This window comes from Mustelus asterias, chromosome 20 (genome assembly GCF_964213995.1).
Source record: "Mustelus asterias chromosome 20, sMusAst1.hap1.1, whole genome shotgun sequence".
NCBI classification, from domain to species: Eukaryota; Metazoa; Chordata; class Chondrichthyes; order Carcharhiniformes; family Triakidae; genus Mustelus; species Mustelus asterias.
This window is the reverse complement of record NC_135820.1, coordinates 65,927,501-65,950,727: the sequence shown is the minus strand read 5'-3', so window position 1 is coordinate 65,950,727 and position 23,227 is coordinate 65,927,501. Positions and strand designations below refer to the sequence as shown.

The following is a 23,227-nucleotide window of genomic DNA, read 5'->3' as shown; positions in this document are numbered from 1 at the left end:
GGGAAAATTTCCAATTCTGCACCAGCCTCAGCAACAAGAATGTGTGCCACCAGGATTAAATTTAGACCAGAGTTCCTATCACGCTCTCCCAGTTATTGGATTGTAGCTATACTGCAACGTTAGTTCAAGCCCATAATGTGTTTGTGTGAACTCCCACTTTCCACTACTTTGACAAAGATATTCATCTGTTTAAAATAAGTAGGTTAACACTTTTATTAAAATAACCCAGGAAATCGTGATCCTACATTTTACTCATGTTCAATGCTAACTTTAAATGTTAGCACAAGAAGTAAAAGGATCATCTTCCAAACTACTTTGTTTTTCAATTCCACAGACACTTCCTAGTGGTATAAGAGAAAAGTTGTTATATTAATTTAAACATGATTTATCAGGTAAAGTTGCCATAATCCCAGCTGACCATAGGCTGCTCTGTCCTTTGAGCAGGAGAGCTGACTGGTGGCGATTTTAACCTGAGGATCACCACACCTCAGGCAATGGGCAAAGTTGAGAAGGCAGGCCTTCAAGAATAACCTCCGCCGGTATGGGAATTGAACCCACACTGTTGCCATCACTCTGCATCACAATTCAGCTGTCCAGCCTACTGCAGTAACCAGTGACTTGTCAGCAATAACAATATGCCGTTATATAGAGGGTTTAACAGAGTGAAACATTTCAAGGTTCTTTCCTAGACCCCAAGACCTCAAGAACAGCTTCTTCCCTACTGCCATCGGACTTTTGAATGGACTTACCTTGATCTTTCTCCACACCCTAGCTATGACTGTAACACTACATTCTCCACACTCTCTCATTTCCTTCTCTATGAATGGTATGCTTTATCTGTATAGCGCACAAGAAACAATACTTTTCACTGTATACTAATACTTGTGACAATAGTAGATGAAGTCAAATCAAAATAGAGCTTTATCAAATAAAATTTGACTCTGAGCCACATTATTAGGACAGTTCACCAAAAGCTTGGTCTTCAAGGAGTGCCTTAAAGGAGCAGAGGAGGGCATGGAGGTGGGGAGGTTTAGAGAGGCAATTCCAGAGCTTAGGGGCAACTGAAGGCATTCATGTTGGTCAGATGGATATCAGGTGGGCAACAGGCCAGAATTGGAGAAGTGTGGTGTTCGTGGAGGATTTGGGGGCCAGAGGGATTTACAGAGATGGGGAGGGGCAAGGTCATATTTGGATTTGAACAAAAGGATGAGAAGTTTTAATTTTGGGGTGTTGTTAGACCGAGGGCCAAGGGAGGTCAGCAATGGATGAATGAGTCTTGGTGTGAGTTGGAAGAGGTGCAGCAGAATTTTGGATGAGCTAAATATTACAGAGGGTGAAAGATCACGGGCAGGAACTTTCCCGTCCCGCCTGCCATGGAAATCGTTGCGGGACAGAAAATTCAGCGGACCATGCAGAGGTCCATTGACCTCGGCTGGGAATTTCTGGTCTTGGGGCGTGTGAGGCAAGAAAATCCCACTCCAAGAGTTTATTGAAATAGGTAACAAAGGAATGAGAGAGTTTTACCAGGCAATTACTTGAGGCATTTTAGCAATAATAAAATTTATTTATTTATTAGAGTCAAAAGTAGGCACACTACAATGAAGTTACTGTGAAAATCCCCTAGTCGCCACATTCCACTGCAGGTTCGGGTAAACTGAGGGAGAATTTAGCACGGCCAATGCACCCAACCAGCACGTCTTTCAGACTGTGGGAGGAAACCGGAGCACCCGGAGGAAACCCATGCAGACATGGGGAGAACGTGTAAACTCCACACAGACAGTGACCCAAGCCGGGAATCGAACCTGGGTCCCTGGCGCTGTGAGACAGCAGTGCTAACCACTGCTGAGTTTCAAACATAAAAAAGTTAAATTAAAATTGGTTTAACTTTAACGTTCTGTTCCATTTTATCTCTCTTAAATTCTATTTTATTTCTTCCTCTCTCCTCACTTTCCATATGTCATCACCTTTCATTGGAGTATTGTTTTATGGGCAGCAGTCATCTTCTGTTGCCTTGCCAAGTGGCCATGTGTTAATGTGGATATTTTACCATCAGGGACCAATACATCCAAACCCATTCAGAAGCCTGTCTGTTCCTGCAATCCAATTTCCAGCAGGGGGCAGTAATCAGGAGGAAATCCAGCTGAGTTTGGTCCTTGTATTACTGGAGTGCTCAAAGCCAACTTCGGCACTGCTGCTGCACTCTACTGGCAATGAGTTCCATCAGTAAAGACCAGGATTGAACCCAGGACTTTTCTAGTCTGTCAGAATCAGCTACTACTTAACCAGCTGGATTAGTGAGGCAGTTCCACCATGTTACAACATCGACAACATCTTGTATTAATGCAATGGTGGCCAGCCATCTTTATAAGGCAATGCTTTGTGCCGTGGTGGTCAACTTTGTTTAAGCATCACCTGTTGTGGCTGAGGAGTCACACCCAGAAGGGGAAAAACAGTTTGGACTAGTATTCTTTCCCCGTTTTACTGGTGTTCCATTTTTAAGTACACAAGACCAGTTCAGACCAGTATTCTTATTTCCCAATTTTACTGTTTTTCACCTTCTGGGCACTGTGGCAGTCTTTGCTGCACTTGCTGCTCAGTGGGCTGAGAGGCGGCACGATCCTCTTGATCTTAGTTTTCTCTGGGCCCTCTTATTTGTCAGCTGAGCTTTTGGATTATGCTCACTTCTGCCAACTGCCTTCCCCTGCCGAGGGCAATATCGCCTACAGAGACCACGATCGTCAGTGGACTGCATGCCACTTGTCGGTGTAAATGTCCCCCCCACCATGTAGGAGAAAAACTAGAGAGATTGACGCTGTGAGGGGCCTGGACCAGGAGGATGGGAAGAACCGATTTCCCTTAGCAGAGAGCTCAGAGATTAGGGGGGGGGGGCGCATGGATTTAAAGTGATTGGTAGAAGGATTGGAGGGAGATGAGGAAAAATGTCTTCAAATGTCATAATGGCTCCATAGCTCAGGGGTTAGAGCACTGGTCTTGTAAACCAGGGGTCGTGAGTTCAAATCTCACTGGGGCCTACTAGATTTTTTTACTAGGGTGCTACTGGGACTTGATGGCTTGAGTTATAAAGAGAGGCTGGATAGACTGAGGCTTTTTTCCCTGCAGTGCAGGAGACTTAGTGGTGATGTTATAGAGGTCTATAAAATAATGAGGGGCATAGATCAGCTAGATAGTCAACATCTTTTCCCAAAAGTAGGGGGGACTAAAACTAGAGGGCATAGGTTTCAGATGAGAGATACAAAAGGATCCAGAGGGGCAACTTTTTCACACAGAGGGTGGTGACTGTCTGGAACAAGCTACCAGAGGTAGTAGTAGAGGCGGGTACAATTTTGTCTTCTAAAAAGTGGATACATTTACATGGATAAGATGGGTAGAGAGGGATATGGGCCAAACGGGCAATTGGGATTAGCTTAGTGGTTAAAAAAAGGGGCAGCATGGACAAGTTGAGCTGAAGGGCCTGTTTCCATGCTGTAAATTTCTATGATTCTATGACTCTTTGACCCAGAGGGTTCTGGGAGCCTGGAACTCGCTGCCTGAAAGGGTAGCAGAGGCAGAAACTCTCAACTCATTTAAAAGGTGTCCAGATGTGCAGTGAAAGCCCTATAACCTCCAGGGCTATGGACTGAATGCAGGAAAATTGGATTAGACTGGGTGGGTGGCTTGTTTTTCAGTTGGTGCTGATGTGACGGGCAGAGTGGCCTCACTTCTACTGTAAATTTTTCTACATTTTCTAAATATATGAAAAGGAATGTGCAGGGATGTGGGGAGAGGGCAGGGGAGAGGCAGTACATAAATTGCTGCTTTGGAGGCCAGCACAGATATGGGTTTTTCCCCTCTGCTTGATACTAGCCTGTGCAGCAAATGCTGCTGGGTTACCCACCTAGCATGGGCCTCCCCCTGTCATGAGTAATATAACAGCAGGGTTGGAATGAGGCATTTCAATGGCCATTAATTTAAATGGTCACCTAAGAGCCTCAATAGGCCCAAAGTTGGGGAGGCTGCCTGACATCTCCACTGCCTACCATAAAATGGGAGACAGATCAGGGGCTGGCAGGTAGGCAATGGAAAGGTTATGAGCTGTATTTTACAAGTCCACTTGTCTTCAAATGTGACCATGGGTGGGTGGGGTGGGTGAGGTTGTAAGACCATAAGATCATAAGACATAGGCCACTCGGCCCATCGAGTCTGCTCCACCATTCAATCATGGCTGATAATTTTCTCATTCCCATTCTCCTGCATTTTCCCCATAACTCCTGTAAAATCCAGCCGGGAAGGTCTTTGGGGATATGGCCATCATCCAATCAATGAACATGGCATTTGCGATACGTGTGTGTTAATTTCAGCATGAAGTAACAGATATTTTTGATAAGGTTCCCCATGGTAAGCTTTTGCAGAAAATACGGACACATGGGATTGAGGGTGATTTAGTGGTTTGGATCCGAAATTGGCTAGCTGTAAGAAAACAAAGGGTGGTGGTTGATGGGAAATATTCAGCCTGGAGTTCAGTTACTAGTGGTGTACCGCAAGGATCTGTTTTGGGGCCACTGCTGTTTGTCATTTTTATTAATGACCTGGATGAGGGCGTGGAAGGATGGATTAGTAAATTTGCGGATGACACTAAAGTCGGTGGAGTTGTAGACAGTGCGGAGGGAAGTGGCAGGTTACAGAGGGACATAGATAAGCTGCAGAGCTGGGCTGAGAGGTGGCAAATGGAGTTTAATGCGGAAAAGTGTGAGGTGATTCACTTTGGAAGGAGTAACAGGAATACAGAGTACTGGGCTAATGGTAAGATATTTGGTAGTGTGGATGAACAGAGGGATCTGGGTGTCCATGTGCATAGATCCCTGAAAGTTGGCACCCAGGTTGATAGGGTTGTTAAGAAGGCATACGGTGTGTTAGCTTTTATTGGTAGAGGGATTGAGTTTCGGAGCCAGGAGGTCATGCTGCAACTGTACAAAACTCTGGTGCGGCCGCATTTGGAGTATTGCGTACAGTTCTGGTCGCTGTATTATAGGAAAGATGTGGAAGTGTTGGAAAGGGTGCAGAGGAGATTTACCAGGATGTTGCCTGGTATGGTGGGAAAATCGTATGAGGAAAGGCTGAGGGGCTTGAGGTTGTTTTCGTTAGAGAGAAGGTTAAGAGGTGACTTAATAGAGGCATACAAGATGATCAGAGGATTAGATAGGGTGGATAGTGAGAGCCTTTTTCCTTGAATGGTGTTGGCTAGCACGAGGGGACATAGCTTTAAATTGAGGGGTGAGAGATATAGGACAGATGTTAGAGGTAGGTTCTTTACTCAGAGAGTAGTAAGGGCGTGGAATGCCCTGCCTGCAGCAGTAGTGGACTCATCAACATTAAGAGCATTCAAATGGTTATTGGATAAACATATGGATGATATTGGAATAGTGTAGATTAGAGGGGCTTTAGATTGGCTCCAGTGGTCGGCGCAACATCGAGGGCCGAAGGGCCTGTACTGCACTGTAATGTTCTATGTTCTATTTGGTGATTGTGGAGCTGAGATATGTAAAGCTATTAACAATGTCCAGCTTGTTTTCCCACAGTGCAAGGGGTAACTGACTGCATTCATGTTATCAATAGAGCTGCTTTGGAACAGCCAGCGACATATGTGAACTGCAAAGGATTCCAGTCTCTAAACATCCAACTAGTCTGCAACTACAGGCGAAGAAACATGAGCTTGTTTTTCAGGAAGTTATCGTGACTCATATATCTTGGGAAGCTCACAGCTTCCTAAGCTTTTTGAAGCCTCTTCTCGGATTGACGGCTGGATCCTGGGTGACAGGGGTTCCTCTTCTCGATCTGGTTGATGACACCAGAGAGGCAATTGTCTCCTGTGCAACAGAAGAGTGCCACAACAAAGCCTACACCTCCACCAGTGCCATCATCGAAAAGACTATGGGCATGTTGAAAATGCACTTCTGTTGCCTTGACAAGTCTGGCGAGAACCTGCAGCAAGTACCACCCAGGGTTTCAGAGATATTTATAGTACGTGGTGCACTGCAACGTGGCAAATGCAACATGGCAAACCTTTGCACAGAGGAGCAACACTCCTCGTCAGCTGAGGGTGAATGTGCCTGAGGAAGAGAACCTTGAATGTGCCTTGTTGATTGATTATAAACATTTCCAGTATTCCAAATGGATAGCAAAAACATTTACGAAACAGGGTACTTATGAAGTGTTCTGGCTATCTGATCGAAGACAGAGGGTGGTGGTGGATGGAAAATTTTCGGACTGGAGGCAGGTTGCTAGCGGAGTGCCGCAGGGATCGGTGCTTGGTCCTCTGCTCTTTGTGATTTTTATTAATGACTTAGAGGAGGGGGCTGAAGGGTGGATCAGTAAATTTGCTGATGACACCAAGATTGGTGGAGTAGTGGATGAGGTGGAGGGGTGTTGTAGGCTGCAAAGAGACATAGATAGGATGCAAAGCTGGGCTGAAAAATGGCAAATGGAGTTTAACCCTGATAAATGTGAGGTATTCATTTTGGTAGGACTAATTTAAATGTGGATTACAGGGTCAAAGGTAGGGTTCTGAAGACTGTGGAGGAACAGAGAGATCTTGGGGTCCATATCCACAGATCTCTAAAGGTTGCCACTCAAGTGGATAGAGCTGTGAAGAAGGCATATAGTGTGTTAGCTTTTATTAACAGGGGGTTGGAGTTTAAGAGCCGTGGGGTTATGCTGCAACTGTACAGGACCTTGGTGAGACCGCATTTGGAATATTGCGTGCAGTTCTGGTCACCTCACTATAAGAAGGATGTGGAAGCGCTGGAAAGAGTGCAGAGGAGATTTACCAGGATGCTGCCTGGTTTGGAGTGTCGGTCTTATGAGGAAAGGTTGAGGGAGCTGGGGCTGTTCTCTCTGGAGCGGAGGAGATTGAGGGGAGACTTAATAGAGGTTTATAAAATGATGAAGGGGATAGATCGAGTGAACGTTCAAAGACTATTTCCTCGGGTGGATGGAGCTATTACAAGGGGGCATAACTATAGGGTTCATGGTGGGAGATATAGGAAGGATATCAGAGGTAGGTTCTTCACGCAGAGAGTGGTTGGGGTGTGGAATGGACTGCCTGCAGTGATAGTGGAGTCAGACACTTTAGGAACATTTAAGCGGTTATTGGATAGGCACATGGAGCACACCAGGATGGTAGGGAGTGGGATAGCTTGATCTTGGTTTCAGATGAAGGTCGGCACAACATCGTGGGCCGAAGGGCCTGTTCTGTGCTGTACTGTTCTATGTTCTATGATACAGAACCTCCACAGAGCTCTGGGACTGTCAAAGCATCTAAGTGTACCCTGTAGCATTTGCATCCTCCCAGATGATTCAATGGATTCTCTGCAGGATTAAGCACGGTATCAGTCAACCTTCTCAGTGTCAAACAGATGACTGACTGTTGCACCCGTCAACATGGCCAGCTCTTTCACCTCCTTTCCACTAAATAGGGCCAGAAATGTGACACAATGGACCTCGCTGGTCACAAAACCCCACCCGAGATCAATGGACCTTTCCATGATCCGACCCTCGCCTGCTCCAATTTCCGTAGCGGGCGATATGGGAAAATTCCGGCCAATGTTACTATCCTGTTGAATTTCCTGAAATACAAGCAGCCACTGATGGCAGCCATGTGGTCATCTGGGCAAGAGGTCCTTGTTTTGCCTTTCCCAACCCCAGTTCTCCTTTTGACCATTGCAACACGAATCAAGTGTGTTGACTGTGTTCCCTGGAACATGAGCTTGCAAATGTTGGTGTGAAAGTTCTGGTGGTTCAAATTGTCCTTTGACCAGCCGGTCACTCATTTTACATCCTGCCCATGAAACAGGTTGCTGGTTGAGTTTAAGGGTAAAAATTGAGTGGCTTGTGGCACGGGTGATGGACTGCACATGTGCTGCATCCAAGTGATCCTTTATACCAACGCATTAACACAAAACCTAGTTGAACTGTAACAATGTAATATAGTTTTGTATTAATCTTGTTTGTACATGGTGACAGCATGAAATCAAGTATGTTTATGGGTATTTAGAAAAATTAGAAGTGAACTCTTACCTTCCTGGAACTAACTCTGGAAGACTGGTTGTTTTGTTTTCTGGAACTCCTGGACTGCATTGTGCGGCATGTGTGGGGGCTGACGGTATTGGTTTGCATCGCTTGATTCTTCTTCCCGTCTTGTATGCAGCTACAAGTAAACAGACAATTACACGTCGACAGTTAGTTTGGTGCTACATAAGAATAAGATCTTGGCTGATTTTTTTGTGGACTCCGCTCCACTTACCCGCCCGCTCACCATAACCCTTGATTCCTTTACTGTTCAAAAATGTATCTATCCTTGCCTTAAAAACATTCCATGAGGTAGCCTCAACTGCTTCACTGGTCAGGGAATTCCACTGATTCACGACCCTTTGAAGAAGTTCCTCCTCAAATCAGTCCTAAATCTGCTCCCCCTTATTTTGAGGCCATGCCCCCTAGTTCTGCCAATGGAAACAACCTCCGTGCTTCTATCTTATCTAGTCCCTTCATAATCTTATATGTTTCTATAAGATCTCCCCTCATTCTTCTGAATTCCAATGAGTATAGTCCCTGTCTACTCAGTCTCTCCTCATATGTCAACCCTCTCAACTCTGGAATCAACCTAGTGAATCTTCTCTGCATCCTCTCCTGTGCCAGTATATCCTTTCTCAAGTAAGGAGACCAAAACTGTACACAGTTTTGATTTTGGCTGATCTTATTCCGAATGTGTTGTCCCGACAGTTATTATTGAATTGTTGTTATTTAAACTTTTATCCCTCTTTTCTGCATAGGGAATATCAGAGGACAGGAATCAGGTTGCCTCCCTAAAGCCACTTGCAGCTACATAATTGCGACCCCGAATTTGCAAGCAGGAGAACTGACAGTGGAAACCTGTCAAGTTGTTTTACATGCGCTGTTACCTTGGATCCAAAATATTTTTAGCTTATCAGCAACATCAGTGAGTGATACAAATCACAGAAGTAACTATCAATAATGATCATATTGCGTCAGAGAAAGGAATATTTATTTATTGGTGTCACAAGTAGGCGTACATTAACACTGCAGTGAAGTTACTGTGAAAATCCCCTAGTCACCACACTGCCAAGAATAGTGAGATTGTGTAATTTAGAATGTGAATTGTATTATGCAATGATACTTCTGGTTAAAAAAAAAAAATTAACTTTACATTTAATTATATATTTGCGTATAATGTTAGGTACAATTGTATAATAGTGTAATTTAATATATATAAAATGTATATGTTGTTCAGTATGAAGTATCCTGATGAGTGCAAGACAAAAATCTTTGACATGTCTCTTTTTCAGAAATACTCACAAATAAGAAAGTATATATAGTTGCATATTCTGCATTATCTGCTATTTTATAATCCAAGCATTGCTGCATCTATTCTTTTTTATAACAAAGGGTACAGATGGAGGGAGTGAATGTTTTGTGGAAGGGATTGCCTTGTCCAGGATGGTGTCAAGTTTCTTGAATATTGTTGGAGCTGCACTCATCCAGGCAAGCGGAGAGTATTTCATCACCTCCTCTGACTTGTGCCTTGTAGATTTTGGACAGGTCTTTGGGGAGTCAGGAGGTGAGTTACTCACCACAAGCTTCCTAGCCTCTGACCTGCTCTTGTAGCCACAGTATTTATATAGCTAATCCAGTTGAGTTTCTAAGACCATATGGGATATAGAAACAGAATTAGGGCATTTGCCCCATCGAGTCTGCTCTGCCATTCGATCATGGCTGATATGTTTCTCAACCCCATTCTCCCGCCTTTCCCCTGTAATCTATGATCCCCTTACCAATCAAGAGCCTTTCTATCTCTTCTTAAATCCACTCAATGACTTGGCTTTCACAGCCTTCTGTGTTTATCCAGCAGTAAGGATACTCCAGTTGCAACATTATAAGAACTAACTTCACAAAGTAAATCAAATAAAAGGTTTAATAAAGAAACTTCATCACACCAATAGAGCCACACCCTGGGGCCACAAATGCTCCCCACAATCCCCATCTGCTTTCTATTTATACCGGGTCAGCTGGTCAACTGACCACCACCATACTGTCCCATTGGTTATGTTGTCCACCAAGTCAGCTGACCCTCATAGCATGTTATCGCTGGTTACATTATAACAATAATGGGGGTGGCACGGTGGCACAGCGGTTAGCACTGCTGCCTCACAGCGCCAGGGACCCGGGTTCAATTCCGGCCTTGGGTCACTGTCTGTGTGGAGTTTGCACATTCTCCCCTGGTCTGCTTGGGTTTCCTCCCACAGTCCGAAGATGTGCGGGTTCGGTTGATTGGCCATGCTAAATTGCCCCTTAGTGTCCCAAAATGTGTAGGTTAGGGAGATTAGCAGGGTAAATATGTGGGGTTACGGGGATAGGGACTGGGTGGGATTGTTGCCGGTGCAGGCTTGATGGGCCGAATGGCCTTTTTCTTCACTGTCGGGATTCTATGATTCTAATAGCACACTGTGGCAATCAATTCCACAGATTCACCATCCTCTAGCTAACGATATTCTCTCTCATTTGGGTTCTAAAGGGTTGTCTCTTTACTCTGAGGCTGTGCCCTCGGAGCCTAGTCATCTTCTCCACATCCACTCTATCCAGGCCTTTCAGTGTTCTGTAAGTTGCAAAGAGATCCCCCCTTATTCTTCTAAACTCCATTGAGTACAGACCCAGAGTCCTCAAACACTCCTCATACGTCAATGGTAACCCCCAAGATGTTGATAGTGGGGGATTTGGTGATGATAATGCCATTGGATGTCAAGGGCTGATAGTTAGATTTTTCATTGTTAAAGATGGTCATTACCAGACATTTGTGTGGCGTGAATGTTACTTGTCAGCCTTAGCCTGGATATTGTTCAGGTCTTCTTGCATTTGGACATGGACTGCTTCACTATCTGAGGGGTCATGAATGGTGCTGAACATCAGGTCATTGACGAAGCAGTTGAGGATGGTTGGGCCTAGGACACACCCCTGAGGAACCTCTGTAGTGATGTTCTGGAGCTGAGATGACTGAGCTCCAACAACCACAATCATCTTCATTTGAGTCAGGTATGTGTCCAATCAATGGAGAATTACTCCATTGACTCCAGTTTTGCTAAGGCTCCTTGATGCCACACTCAGTCAAATGCAGCCTTGATATCAAGGACAATCACTCTCACCTCACCTCGGTTCGCTAGATGGCTACCGTGTGACTCGGAAGAACTCCAACAGTGCGAGTTTGATTCTCAATCTTGACGAAGGTAGACTTGGGACCTCCCGCTCCCCCTCTGAGAGTGGAAGGCACTGGCAAGTCAACGCAGACAAAAAGAATTGCCAAGAAAAACAATTCAGGATGAATCATCAGCAGACAATGAGCCAAGTACCTGCCTTCCGGAAGAGCGCACATGAATGATTGAACAAAGCACAATGTACATCAATGAGGGTGGGGTTGACGGGCAGAGGACAGAATCTTGTGCTGCCGGCTCTGGAGAGCTGGCGAGAGATGAACGTCACCTCCTTTAGGGAAAGTCTGCCACATCATGTGCCAAGTGAATGGGCAGAAAACTGGCAGATGGAATTCAATGTGGGAAAATGTGGGAGTGTTAATTTTGGAAGAATGATTATTTAAATGGAGAGAGACTGCAGAAAGCGATGCCACAAAAGGACTTGGGGTCCTTGTTCATGAAACTCAGAAAGCTAGCGGATGGTAACTGGGAAGGCAAATGGAATGGTGGCTTTTATTTCAAGGGGGCTTGAGAATAAAAGTAAAGAGGTGGTGCTGCAACTGTACAAAATAGGAGCGAGGCCACAATTAGAATACAGTTTTGGTCCCTTTATTTAAGGAAAGATACATTATTATTATTGGAGGCAGTACAGAAGAGGTTTACTAGGATGATCCCAGGTTTGGAGGGGCTGCCATATGAGGAAAGATTAAACAGGTTGGGTCTATACTCCTTGGAGTTCATAAGAACGAGAGGTGATATGATTGAAACACAAGATTCTTAGAGGGTTAGAAACCCTACAGTGCAGAAGGAGGCCATTCGGCCCATTGAGTCTGCACCGACAACAATCCCACCTAGGCCCTATCCCCGTAACCCCACATATTTACCCCGCTAATCCCTCTAACCTATGCATCCCAGAACACTAAGGGGCAATTGAGCATGGCCAATGTACCTAACCCGCACATCTTTGGACTGTGGGAGGAAACCAGAGCACCCGGAGGAAACCCATGCAGACACGGGGAGAACATGCAAACTCCACACAGACAGTGACCGAAGCCGGGAATCGAACCCGGGTCCCTGGAGCTATGAGGCAGCAGTGCTAACCACTGCGCCACCATGCTGCACCATGACAGGGTAAATGCTGGGAGGATGTTTCCACTCATGGGAGAATGTACGACCAAAGGGCATAGTCGCAGAATAAGGGGGCACTCATTTAAGACAGATCGGAGGAAGAATTTCTTCTCTCAAACAGTGGTAAATCTTTGGAATTCTTCACCCCAGGAAGCTGTGGAGGCTGAGTCCTTGAACATTTTCAAGGCTGAGATTGATAGGTTTTTAATCAGTAGGGGAATTAAAGGTTATGGAGAAGAGACAGGAAAGTGGACTTAGTGAGTACTAGATCAGCCATGATCTTATTAAATGGCAGAGCATGCTCAAAGGGCTGAATGGCCCACTCCTGTACTTATTTCATATGGTCTTAATCAACCATTTATCATTCAACCTTCTGTCAGGATTAAGCACCCAGAGGCTGAAATCCCACCCATCATGTGCTGACAGCCATTCAGAGGCTGGCAAGAATTCTGTACTCAGTAGCTTCACTGGAGGGCAACTTAAGAAAAATATGAATACCAAGATTCATCAAATCCAATTTACTGCTGCTGTGTATGGTGGCATTGACACTAGGAATGACAGAGGATTAAAAGCTAACAGAGCTTTATTTACAAGGTGTGTTCACTGGAGGCTTTTTTACTCAGGCAGTTTCCCACGCTAGTGACCTTGTCACTTCTGGGGGACAATATGCCTATATTAATACACAGAGCTTACTGCAGCTACTAAGACTCAATGTAAATACATAACATTTCCTCCCCCCTTAAATTGGACGTCCCTAGTGTAACATGAACAATAATCAAGCAACAAAATCAATAAATGAATGGCTTCTTTCTGCACTGTATGAATTCTATAATTCTAAGTCAGACAGTTTGGAGGTCGTCACACTCGGAACGGTTGACGGTGAACCTCTGCTGCCTTCTTCTTTGCATTGGGTTGTAATTGTTGGCATTTTTGTCTTTGTACGAACATCACCAGCGGTTGTTTTGACCGGTGTTGACGGGAACTAGAGGTTGACTCTGTGCTTGGTCTTCAGTGTTTCTGGAAGGTCCAAGTCAGCACTTAAGGCTGAATTGGGATTTTCAGCAGGTTCCATTTCTGGTGGATCGGTTCTCCCTGATGATAGCTGGTCCGCATGCCTCCTCCAGATGACATCATCTCGGGTTTGGACGCTATACGAGACAGGTCCAGTTTGTGCAAGGATTGTGGCAGGAACCCATTTCTCTCCCGTGGAGTAATTCCTGGCCAACATTCATTGTCTTTGGTGGAAGACACAATATTTTGCTGTATTTTCCCACCGTTCTATCTGTCCTTGCTGTTTCTGTTGAAAGTTTTTTTTGTTTTCGAAGGTTTCAACAAGTCAAATGTTGAAACATTAATAATGCAGAAGAGATTTTGGTTGTTGAATGAGTGGTATTCCTATTCATTAGTCGGAATTGATTAAGGCATTTGATCAGCAGACCTGTTCCCTGGTTGCTCTCATTGTGCGCTTCATGGTTTGAATGAAACACTCTGCTGGTCCATTCATAGCAGGATAGTAAAGTGCACACCTAATATGTTGAATACAATTGTCCTTCAAGAAACTTTTGAATTCTTGGGAGACAATTTGAGATCCATTGTCGCTTACCAATTGCTCAGGGAATCCAATCCTACTAAAAACTTTTTCTAGCTTCTCAATTATCTTTTCTGATGAAGTTGACTTCATTAAGGCAACTTCTGGCCACTTTAGCAGCGATCATTATAAAGGACAGACGTTCTTCAAAAGGTCCTGCGAAGTCCATGCACGTCTATTGCCAAGCTTCTTCTGGCTATTCCCAAGGATGCAGCAGTGCCAATGGTGGCAGGTTTCGTACCTTCACACATGAAGAACAGATTTCAGCTTTCTCTTTAGTACAGTTACAAGTCAGGTTTCAGTTCTGAGGTCTTGCCTCGTTGTACCATGTCTATTATGTCGGGAAGTATCGGATCACTCTGAGTGTACTTCTTCGCTTGTCCTGAAGTGACAGGTGCACCTGTTCAAAGTAGAAGATACTTCTGCTCGAGTAGTTTGATAAACTACTTTCTAGTGGTAATCATGGAAGTCCAGCTACATTACAACGAAGACATGATTGTCGACATGTGATGGTATCGGTATGTGTAGACAAAAGCAATGCCCATCTCTGCATTCTATTCACTGCCAGTGACGGAATTCCTGTCTGTGGTCCAGAAATTGCCATTAATGGATGATGGTCCATCAACAGTGTGAACTTCCTTCCGTACAAGAGTTGGTGGAATCTCTTTGGTCCAAAGATAACCTCATAAGCTTTCCTTTTGACTTGTGCGTAGTTACTTTCAGCTTTGCTCAATATTCAAGATGCAAAATTCGAATTGGTTCTTTCTTCACCCAACACCATAAGGAGTTGCGTCACACACCAACTGTTTAGGTAAAGTAGGATTGAAATGTGTGGAGACATCAGATTTGAGCAATGCCTCCTTGGCTTGCACAGAAATGTTATTGCGTTGATCCCTCCAATTCCACTCCTTGTTTTAGCACAACGTTTTGTGCAATGTTTGCCAAATTTGCAACAAATCTTCCATAGTAGTTCAATAATCCTAGGAAGGATTGCAACTGGTTAATATTCTGAGGTGCAGGCGCCTCTGTGATAGCCTTGACTTTCAAAGTTGACTTGTGAAGCCCCATGACATCAAACACATGTTCCAAATACTCAACGAAAGGATTGGAAGAACTCACACTTGTCCTTGCGGACTCTCAATCCATAATCTTCCAATCACTGAAGAGTGGAATCCAAATTCCAAAGATGTTCTCCTTTGTCTCTTCCAGTGACTTGGCTTTGTCTCTTCCAGATAGCATCAGACTTCGCTCAGTCCACTCAGGATCTGATCCATTGCTCTTTGAGACAAAACAGTTCCCTTGCTCTTTCTCGGTGTTTATGAAGCTCTGCCCCACATTGCTACTGCCCAGACTGAGCTCTGCACTCAATCTTTCAACTTACCTTCTTCCTGGCTTCACCCAACTCCAGAGCACCCACAGTGCAGAAAGCAGCACTGAGATTGCTTCCCTTTTTATAGGCTCCAGTAACAATGCTTTTGAAATTGGATTAAACCAGTTGTTCAGCTAACCAGCTTTAATAGTGAGTTAGCTGACTCTAGTTTCACAAACGAAACTAAACTACACCAATCAAAAAGAGCAACTTTTAGTTACTAGATTAAAGAACTAATTTATCTTGAAATTAGCCCTGAAATTAAGTCTAAATTCTACTTACAAACTTGCCACTTGAAACTCCCTGTTTTCAACCAAATCCAGAGCACTCTTGATTCACCAAGAAGCACTTACAGTGCAGGAACACTCTGGCAGTTTCCTGCACTAACGACCTGTGACATCATTTCTTTTTTAAGTTTAATTTTATTTATTAGTGTCACAAGTGGGCTTACATTAACACTGTACTGAAGTTACTGTGAAAATCCCCCAGTCGCCACACTCCAGTGCCTTTTCAGTTACACTGAGGGAGAATTTAGCACGGCCAATGCACCTAACCAGCGGAGTGTGGGAGGAAACCAGAGCACCCGGAGGAAACCCATGCAGGGACATGGAGGGAACGTGCAGACTCCGCACGGACAGTGACTCAAGCTGCAAATTGAATCCCGGTCCCTGGCGCTGTGAGGCCAGCAGTGCTAACCACTGTGCTGCTAACACGGGGCGTGATCTTACCAGCTTGCCACACCGCTCGCTTCGCGTGGTGAGCCGGTGAGATAACGTGCGAAACCAAAGAGCGCTGGAAGATTGTGGTGCTAGCTTCGCCCCACAGTGCTTATTGCATCTACTGAGACTAAATATAAACACGCAAGTACAAGAGTAACCAGTGAATCAGAGACAAAGGGGTGGGGTTGATGGTGAAGGAGGAAGAAGGTAGCTTTGTTTTTTTGTGATTCGTTTGTCACTCATCCGATGCTTGATGTCAGACAAGCAGTTTAAGAGCACAGAGGCATAATAAGTGATAATGAATAGATGGAGCTCGTTAAGATCAGTTCACTCATGAAAACTGAACCCGAATCTGTAGACAATGGCCAGGATTTTCTGGGCAGGACCCATTGCGGGTGGGAACGGAAACACTTGAAGAGCCAGCCCAAAGTCCATTGACCTTTTTACGGCAGTGGTAAATCCCAGCCGCAGGCGGGGCTGGATAACCCCTGGCTGAGGGGCAGTATATAGATCATGAAGAGGAGGGGGTGAAAGAAAGGTTTCTGGGGTACTCAAGAAAGAAGCCATTGCTGGGAATGAACTATGTACATCTGGTTATGTGTAAACGCATCCAGATAAAGCACTAGATCATACTTCCTCATTCTGAATTCCACACCAGAGTAAATATAGTCTGTATCTACTCTTTCAAATTCCTTTTTTAAATACATCAATTAGATCACCCCTCAGGTGATCTCAAGTTCTTAACACAATGCAAACAAAGTTCATGCAACTTGTCCTGATAATTTAACCCTACAAGCACTGGTATCATTCTGGTGAATGTGCTCTGTGAGCCCAATATTATAACTTTACTGAGTTTCAATACTTCGATTGACACCCAATTAAGTCTCTGCAACTGAAGCATCATTTGTTCCTTTCTGATTTCCAAAACCTTGAGATAAAAGCAAACATCTCCTTCAGCCTTTTATATCTGTGTGAACTTCTAGCAATCTGTGTACAGGGCCACCTAAAGTGGCATGGTGGCACAAGTGGTTAGCACTGCTGCTTCAGAGCACCAGGTACCCGGGTTCAATTCCCAGCTTGGGTTGACAGTCTGTGCAGAGTCTGCACTTTCTCCCTGTGTCTGTGTGGGTTTCCTCCCACAGTTCGAAAGGCTGTGCTGATTAGGTGCATTGGCCATGCTAAATTCTCCCTCAGTGTACCTGAACAAGTGCCGGAGTGTAGCGATTAGGGGATTTTCCCAGGAACTAATGTAAGCCTACTTGTGGCTAATAAATAAGCTTTAACTTTAAAGTGCAGGTGAAGAAGTAGTTAGTAAAATGCTAGAAATACTGGCATGGATGTTCTTCATTTTGCAGACCAAACACTCCGCGGCATTTTATATTGAAGTGAATTGCAAAGGGTGGGGAGTGCTAGGGGTAAAGGAAGTGATTGGTTCTGGCAAATAAGAACCTTGGGCATTCTTTATCCTCCAGGATTAATAATTATCTTTTTGCAATTACTGATGAATGTGCCGTTTACCCATGGACTCTCATCCCTGTTACAACCCTGCCATTAAAAATATGTGGTAAGCAAGGCAGAAATTCCTGCTTGTAGAAGTTTTGATATAGAGGGTATCAAATTTCATATCTATAATACAAGCCAACTCTAGCTTTCATCGTAGTTTATTGCCCATCCCTTGTTAACTTTGGAAAGTTGGGCGTGTGCTGCCTTCTTGAACTGCTACAATCCAGTGTTTGGGTGCAGGGCCATTGTAAATACATTAATCCAGAAACACATGTTCAGATTCTGCCATGGTAGCTTGTGAACTTGAATTCATTTTTTTTAATGGAATAAATTTCAAATATAGTTGGTAACGATAAAGCTATTAGGGTATTATAAAAACCCACTGGCCCACTAATGGTCTTTTAGCAAGGAAATCTGCTGTCACTGCTTAGCCTTGTCTATATCTGTCTCTATTCCTAGGACAATGGTTAGCTTTTTGTAGAATCATAGAATCCCTACAGTGCAAAAGGAGGCCATTCGGCCCATCGAGTCTGCACCAAATGCAATCCCACCCAGACCCTCTTCCCGTAACCCTTCATAATAACCCCACTAATCCCCCTGACACTAGGGTTAATTTACCATGGCCAATCAACCTAACCCACACATCTTTGGATGTGGGAGGAAACCAGAGCACCCGGAGGAAACCCACGCAGACACAGGGAGAATGTGCAAACTCCACGCAGACAGTGACCCAAGGAGGGAATTGAACCTGGGTCCCTGGTGCTATGAGGCAGCAGCGCTAACCACTGTGCCACCATGCCACCTTTTAACTACCTTTCAAAATTATTGAGCAAGCCGCTCACTTTTAAGTGGAAGAAAGTCCAGACTATATATCATAGAATCCCTACAGTGCAGAAGGAGGCTACTCAGCCCATCAAGTTTGCACCAACTCTCCATTAGAGCATCTTACCCAGCCCCTATCCTCATAACCCCATGTATTTACCCTGCGAATCCCCCTAACCTATACATCCTGGGACACTAAGGGGCAACTTAGCATGACCAATCCACCTGACCGACATATCTTTGGAGTCTGGGAAGAAACTGGGGCACCTGGAAGAAACCCACGCAGACACGGGGAGGGTGTGCAAACTCCGCACAGTCAGCCAAGGCCAAAATCAAACTCGGGTCCCTGGCGCTGTGAGGCAGCAGTGCTGACTGTTGTGCCACCCCGCCGCCTATCGTGCTGTCCAACTGTTACTCGCATCCCCCCCTCAGAAAAACACTCCACACAGCACCAGTGGTGTGTTATTTACCTAATCCTCTTCAGGTCCATTTAGGACCTGTCTTGCACAGTTAGGCTCACACCCACACAGGGCTCTTGTAGCTTGATCAACATGAGGTAGATTTGAGTCATCTAGATCTCAGAGATACAAGATCAATGTGTAACACTCTGTTCCATTCAGTTTTCTTTTATTAACCTTACATGAATAACCTATAATGTGAATCGATAAAGTACATTAATCGAGATTCCATTAGTAATTCAATTAGTAGCTCAATGTCCATTAGTATTTCCATTAGTAATTCAACATAAATTATGATACATTTACGCTAATAGATTCAATGCCAGTGCAATACAATTTCAGTTTTATAACCTTAGGTTGTGTAAATCGGGGAGAGTCACTGTTGTAAATGTAGCAAACACAGCAGCCAAAACACAGCAAGATCCCACTAACAGCTAATGACCAAATAATCTGTTTTTTTTTGCGATATTGTCTAAGGGATAAATATTGGACTGCATTCGGGGGAAACTTTCCTTGCTCATCTCAGAAGTCTCCTACGGCTGCCTGAGAGGTCAGGCAGACAATGGTTTAATGTGCCATCGAAAAGATAGAACACTGCAGCACTCTCTCAGTACTGCACTAGAGTGTCCTCCTAGATGTGTGTGTCCAAGACCTTGAGTAGGGCTTGAACCCACAACCTCCTGAGGTGAAAGTGCTACCAGCACTAGTACCAACAACTGACACTGTCAATTAAAGTCAAGCAGCAATTAATAATTGGCATCAGTGTAAATACCTTCCACTTGTGGAGTTTTAACTGTGAGCCTTATTCTCAGATTTTATGTGTAATTGTTTTCAAGAGTTAATGTTTCATGCCCCAACTCTGAAAGGACTCAAGGCCTTCATCTGGATCAAGGCCAGCTGCAACATTAAAATGGTCAAATATTTCGTGAAGCACAATTGCAAAATAAAAACCTGGCTTGATTCCATGATGCCATTTGAATCTGAGCAGATCTAATCCTCAACTTGACCAGGCTTGGTTCTGATTTAATTCGACCGAACCACCCAGGTTTGGAGGAGCTCACATTTCAGCTTTCTATCGTCCATCAACCCTGCCCTTGGTCAATATCCTAAAAAATAGCTTTGGCAATGCCATTCAAACTCTAAATTCAATAAGGAATGGCCACTTTTAAGGAGCAGTGAGCCTACTGGTGGAGTGCAATCTCTTATCTCGTTAATACAGCATGAGCTGGAAATCTCATGCAATCCTAATTAAATGTTGCAAAATTAGATTTAGTTTTGGCTGCAAGTAAATAAAACTCTTGTTTAACAAGTGTTAAAAAAAATTCTAAGTTGATACCACTGTCTCCAGTGGCACAATCATATTTTGATTAATTAACTGTAAATAAAAGGTGGGTGGAAAGCCACCGTCCGATGGCAACCTCACCCTTTCTGCACATATTCACCCTCAGTGGATGCCAGAAAGCAGGTATCTTAGGACAATCCATTCCCAGGCTCCAGAGGGCAGCACGGTGGTTAGCATTGCTGCCTCACAGTGCCAGAGACCCAGGTTTGATTCCCAGCTTGGATGTGCAGAATCTGCACGTTCTCTCTGTGTGTGTGCATAAGTTTCCTCCGGCTGCTCCAGTTCCCTCTCAAAGTCCGAAAGGTGTGCTTGGCCTTGCTAAATTCTCCCTCAGTGTACCTGAACAGGCACCGGAGTGTGGTCCCTCGGGGATTTTCACAGTAACTTCATTGCATTGTAAGCCTACTTGTGACACTAATAAATAAACTTTAAAAAAACTTGAAGCTGGCAAAGCTCACAGTAAAATTATTTACTATTTAAGTAAATAGTCTGTACTTACCGCAATGAATAAGCGGTGTTACCAGATTTTGGATTTTATCTCCAATGGAAATCTTTCTTCAACATGGCAAATGGTTAGCTGAATGAAATTTGATTTTCACAAGGACATCATTGTCCAAAGATGTTTAGATCAGGTGGATTGGCCATACTAAATTGTCCCATGGTGTCCCAAGATATATAGGTTGGGGGAATTAGTGGGGTAAATACGTGGGGTCACGGGGATAGGGCCTGAGTAGGATGCTCTGTCAGAGAGTTGGTGCAGACTCGATGGGCCGAATGGCCTCCTTCTGCACTGCAGGGATTCTATTATTCTGGGGTTGTATTTCCAGAGCTGATTCAATGGGGGATAAATTCAACAGCATCTGAAAATGAGCACATGGGCTGTGATGCACGATTAATCCTCATCTGTTGCTTGTGATGCAGGCAACATGACAACTTTGCATTGCCCGTTCATTTCAATGATATCCATGTCCATCCGGTGCTAACTGTGCCATTGATTGGTCAGATGCCAATCTTGTGAGTACCTAGCCTAAAGCTAGCCTGGATCACTAAGATGGACGGGTGGCTGGGATAGGTGCTGGCATTTATGCATGAGATGAATCTACCCTGTGAAGCATTGAAGAAGAGCACAGCATGGAAGACTGTGGCCTCCTATGTGTTTGGATGATACATTAAATATCTTGGGGGTAGAGATGAAAGGAAGAGAGATGTCCTATATCTGTAGGAGACCAGGACTCCTCCAGACACATGCGCACCAAAGATGTACTGCTAGGAGTGCCACAAGATGTTCAATGAGTGGTCAAGGTGAGTGGATGCATCTTAAAACACCATGGCCGGAATCTTATCACCATTCTTACTGGCGGGGTTTTCCCATCCCGCTGCATTGAATGGAGGTTTGGCTGGCTGTCAAATTCTCCAACCTCGCTGCAACGGAGCGTGGCTTGAATGGCAGGTAAGATTGCGCTCCATATCAATTGTACCACTAACCTCAGTTGCTGGTCATTTCACCACATCCCCCATGATTCAACTACCAACAATCTCGATCAGTCAGGACACATTATTGACATTCCTGTGACCCACGGCACTCTCACAAATATACAGCATTGCTGTAGATCTCACATCCACGTCTCACGGGTTGCCCACAAGGTCAGTTATGCAACCTTGCCAGCCATATCACCCAAACAGATTCCATGCCATTCAGTAACACATTTCCTTCTGTCTTATAGGACTATATGGTGCACAAATGGAGTCCGCAAGAGCTAACCAGTGGGGGACAGGCACGGGTGCATGTCCTAACTCTCATGGAGGAAACGGTGAAAGACATCATTGGGATGGCCTTTGCTGAGATTGACTTTGATGGTGTGCTCACACCTAATCCTCCTTCCCACATCTCACCTCCCCCTTCATCCCACAATGCCCTCTGGTTTAAAAGAATGCAGAGCTTAGAGTTCTTACTTTCAGTCCCACATCTCACTTCCCCTCCAGCCTGACAATTTTACCCTGCTGACTTCCTCCTTTCAGATATCCAAGAAATGCAATCTGCTCAGGCAGTGGATGAACAGGTTCTCTAGTCGATGTCTGAACTCTTTGCCAATAATTCCTTATGAGGCTTGGCCGAGTGCCCGGGAATCCATTCGTCTGTTGAAACACCTGAGCCCCAGAGAAAACATCTCTTTATTGACATCTCCGGCTCTAGGATCCATACTGTCAATTTCATAATGTTTATTTATGCAAGTTAAAGAGGTTTCAAGTTCTTGCAGTTTCTCCTATTAATACTGTCAAGGGATTAACAGTTGTATTACCCAGTAGTAAAAAGGAATTTATTTTAACATGGTGGAAAGTTATATATGAATGACAGTTTTCTGGAAGCATTTTTATGCACATTGTATTGTCAATATAGGGTTCATATACTGTTATCAGTGGGCACGAAGTGCCACAGCTTGGCAAAGGGGGCATGAAGGGTCTTTGGGGCTATTTGGGGGGGGGTACCTTGACATGAGGAGTATAGGGGCTGTAGGCCTTGGGTGGATGGCATGTGAGAGCATTGATGGGGCATGGGGTGTGTGTGCGGAGTGAGGGGTCAGGGTTGGAAGACCTTTCTGCTTTCAGTTTAACTGGGATGAAGTCCCACAGTACCGACCAGGTCTTTATACACAACCCACAATCCAGCCCCTGTGGCCGCCTCTGACCCCAGCCCAACCCCAACCTGCACCCACCCTCTGACAATGAAAATTCCTTTCCTGCGAGCACTTTCTCCAGAGACAGGTGGGCTGAGCCGAGAGTTTTCCCAACTCCCGCCACCTGCCCAGAGAACGCAAGTCCAGGCTGATAACTCTTTCACCTTCATTAATGAGTCAGATGTTTGTGCAAATGTTACCTGTCTTCACATGCCATAACCTGGAAGGCGCTTCCACTTCTTGTTCTGCCTCTGCTGGGTTGGTTTGCATTAATGAGGTACAAGAAACAGCCACTCTAACTAGTGCTCATTTGCGGCCCTATCAAAGCCTCTGATCTGTTACTATCTGGCAATTCAGGATTTTCCAAT

General features: G+C 44.6%; 1 protein-coding gene and 1 non-coding gene across 2 annotated transcripts in view; one reads left to right on the top strand and one right to left on the bottom strand.

Annotated features, from left to right (window-relative positions):
- Positions 1 to 23,227, bottom strand: part of rbbp8l (retinoblastoma binding protein 8-like) — a 121,722-nt gene that overhangs the window by 21,986 nt on the left and 76,509 nt on the right. The window contains exon 14 of the mRNA XM_078236715.1: positions 8,074 to 8,203. Within this exon, the coding sequence (XP_078092841.1) occupies positions 8,074 to 8,203 (130 nt within the window). The remainder of the gene's footprint in view (positions 1 to 8,073; positions 8,204 to 23,227) is intronic.
- trnat-ugu (transfer RNA threonine (anticodon UGU)) lies at positions 2,960 to 3,032 on the top strand. The gene has a single exon. It is a non-coding gene; the product is annotated as a tRNA-Thr (tRNA).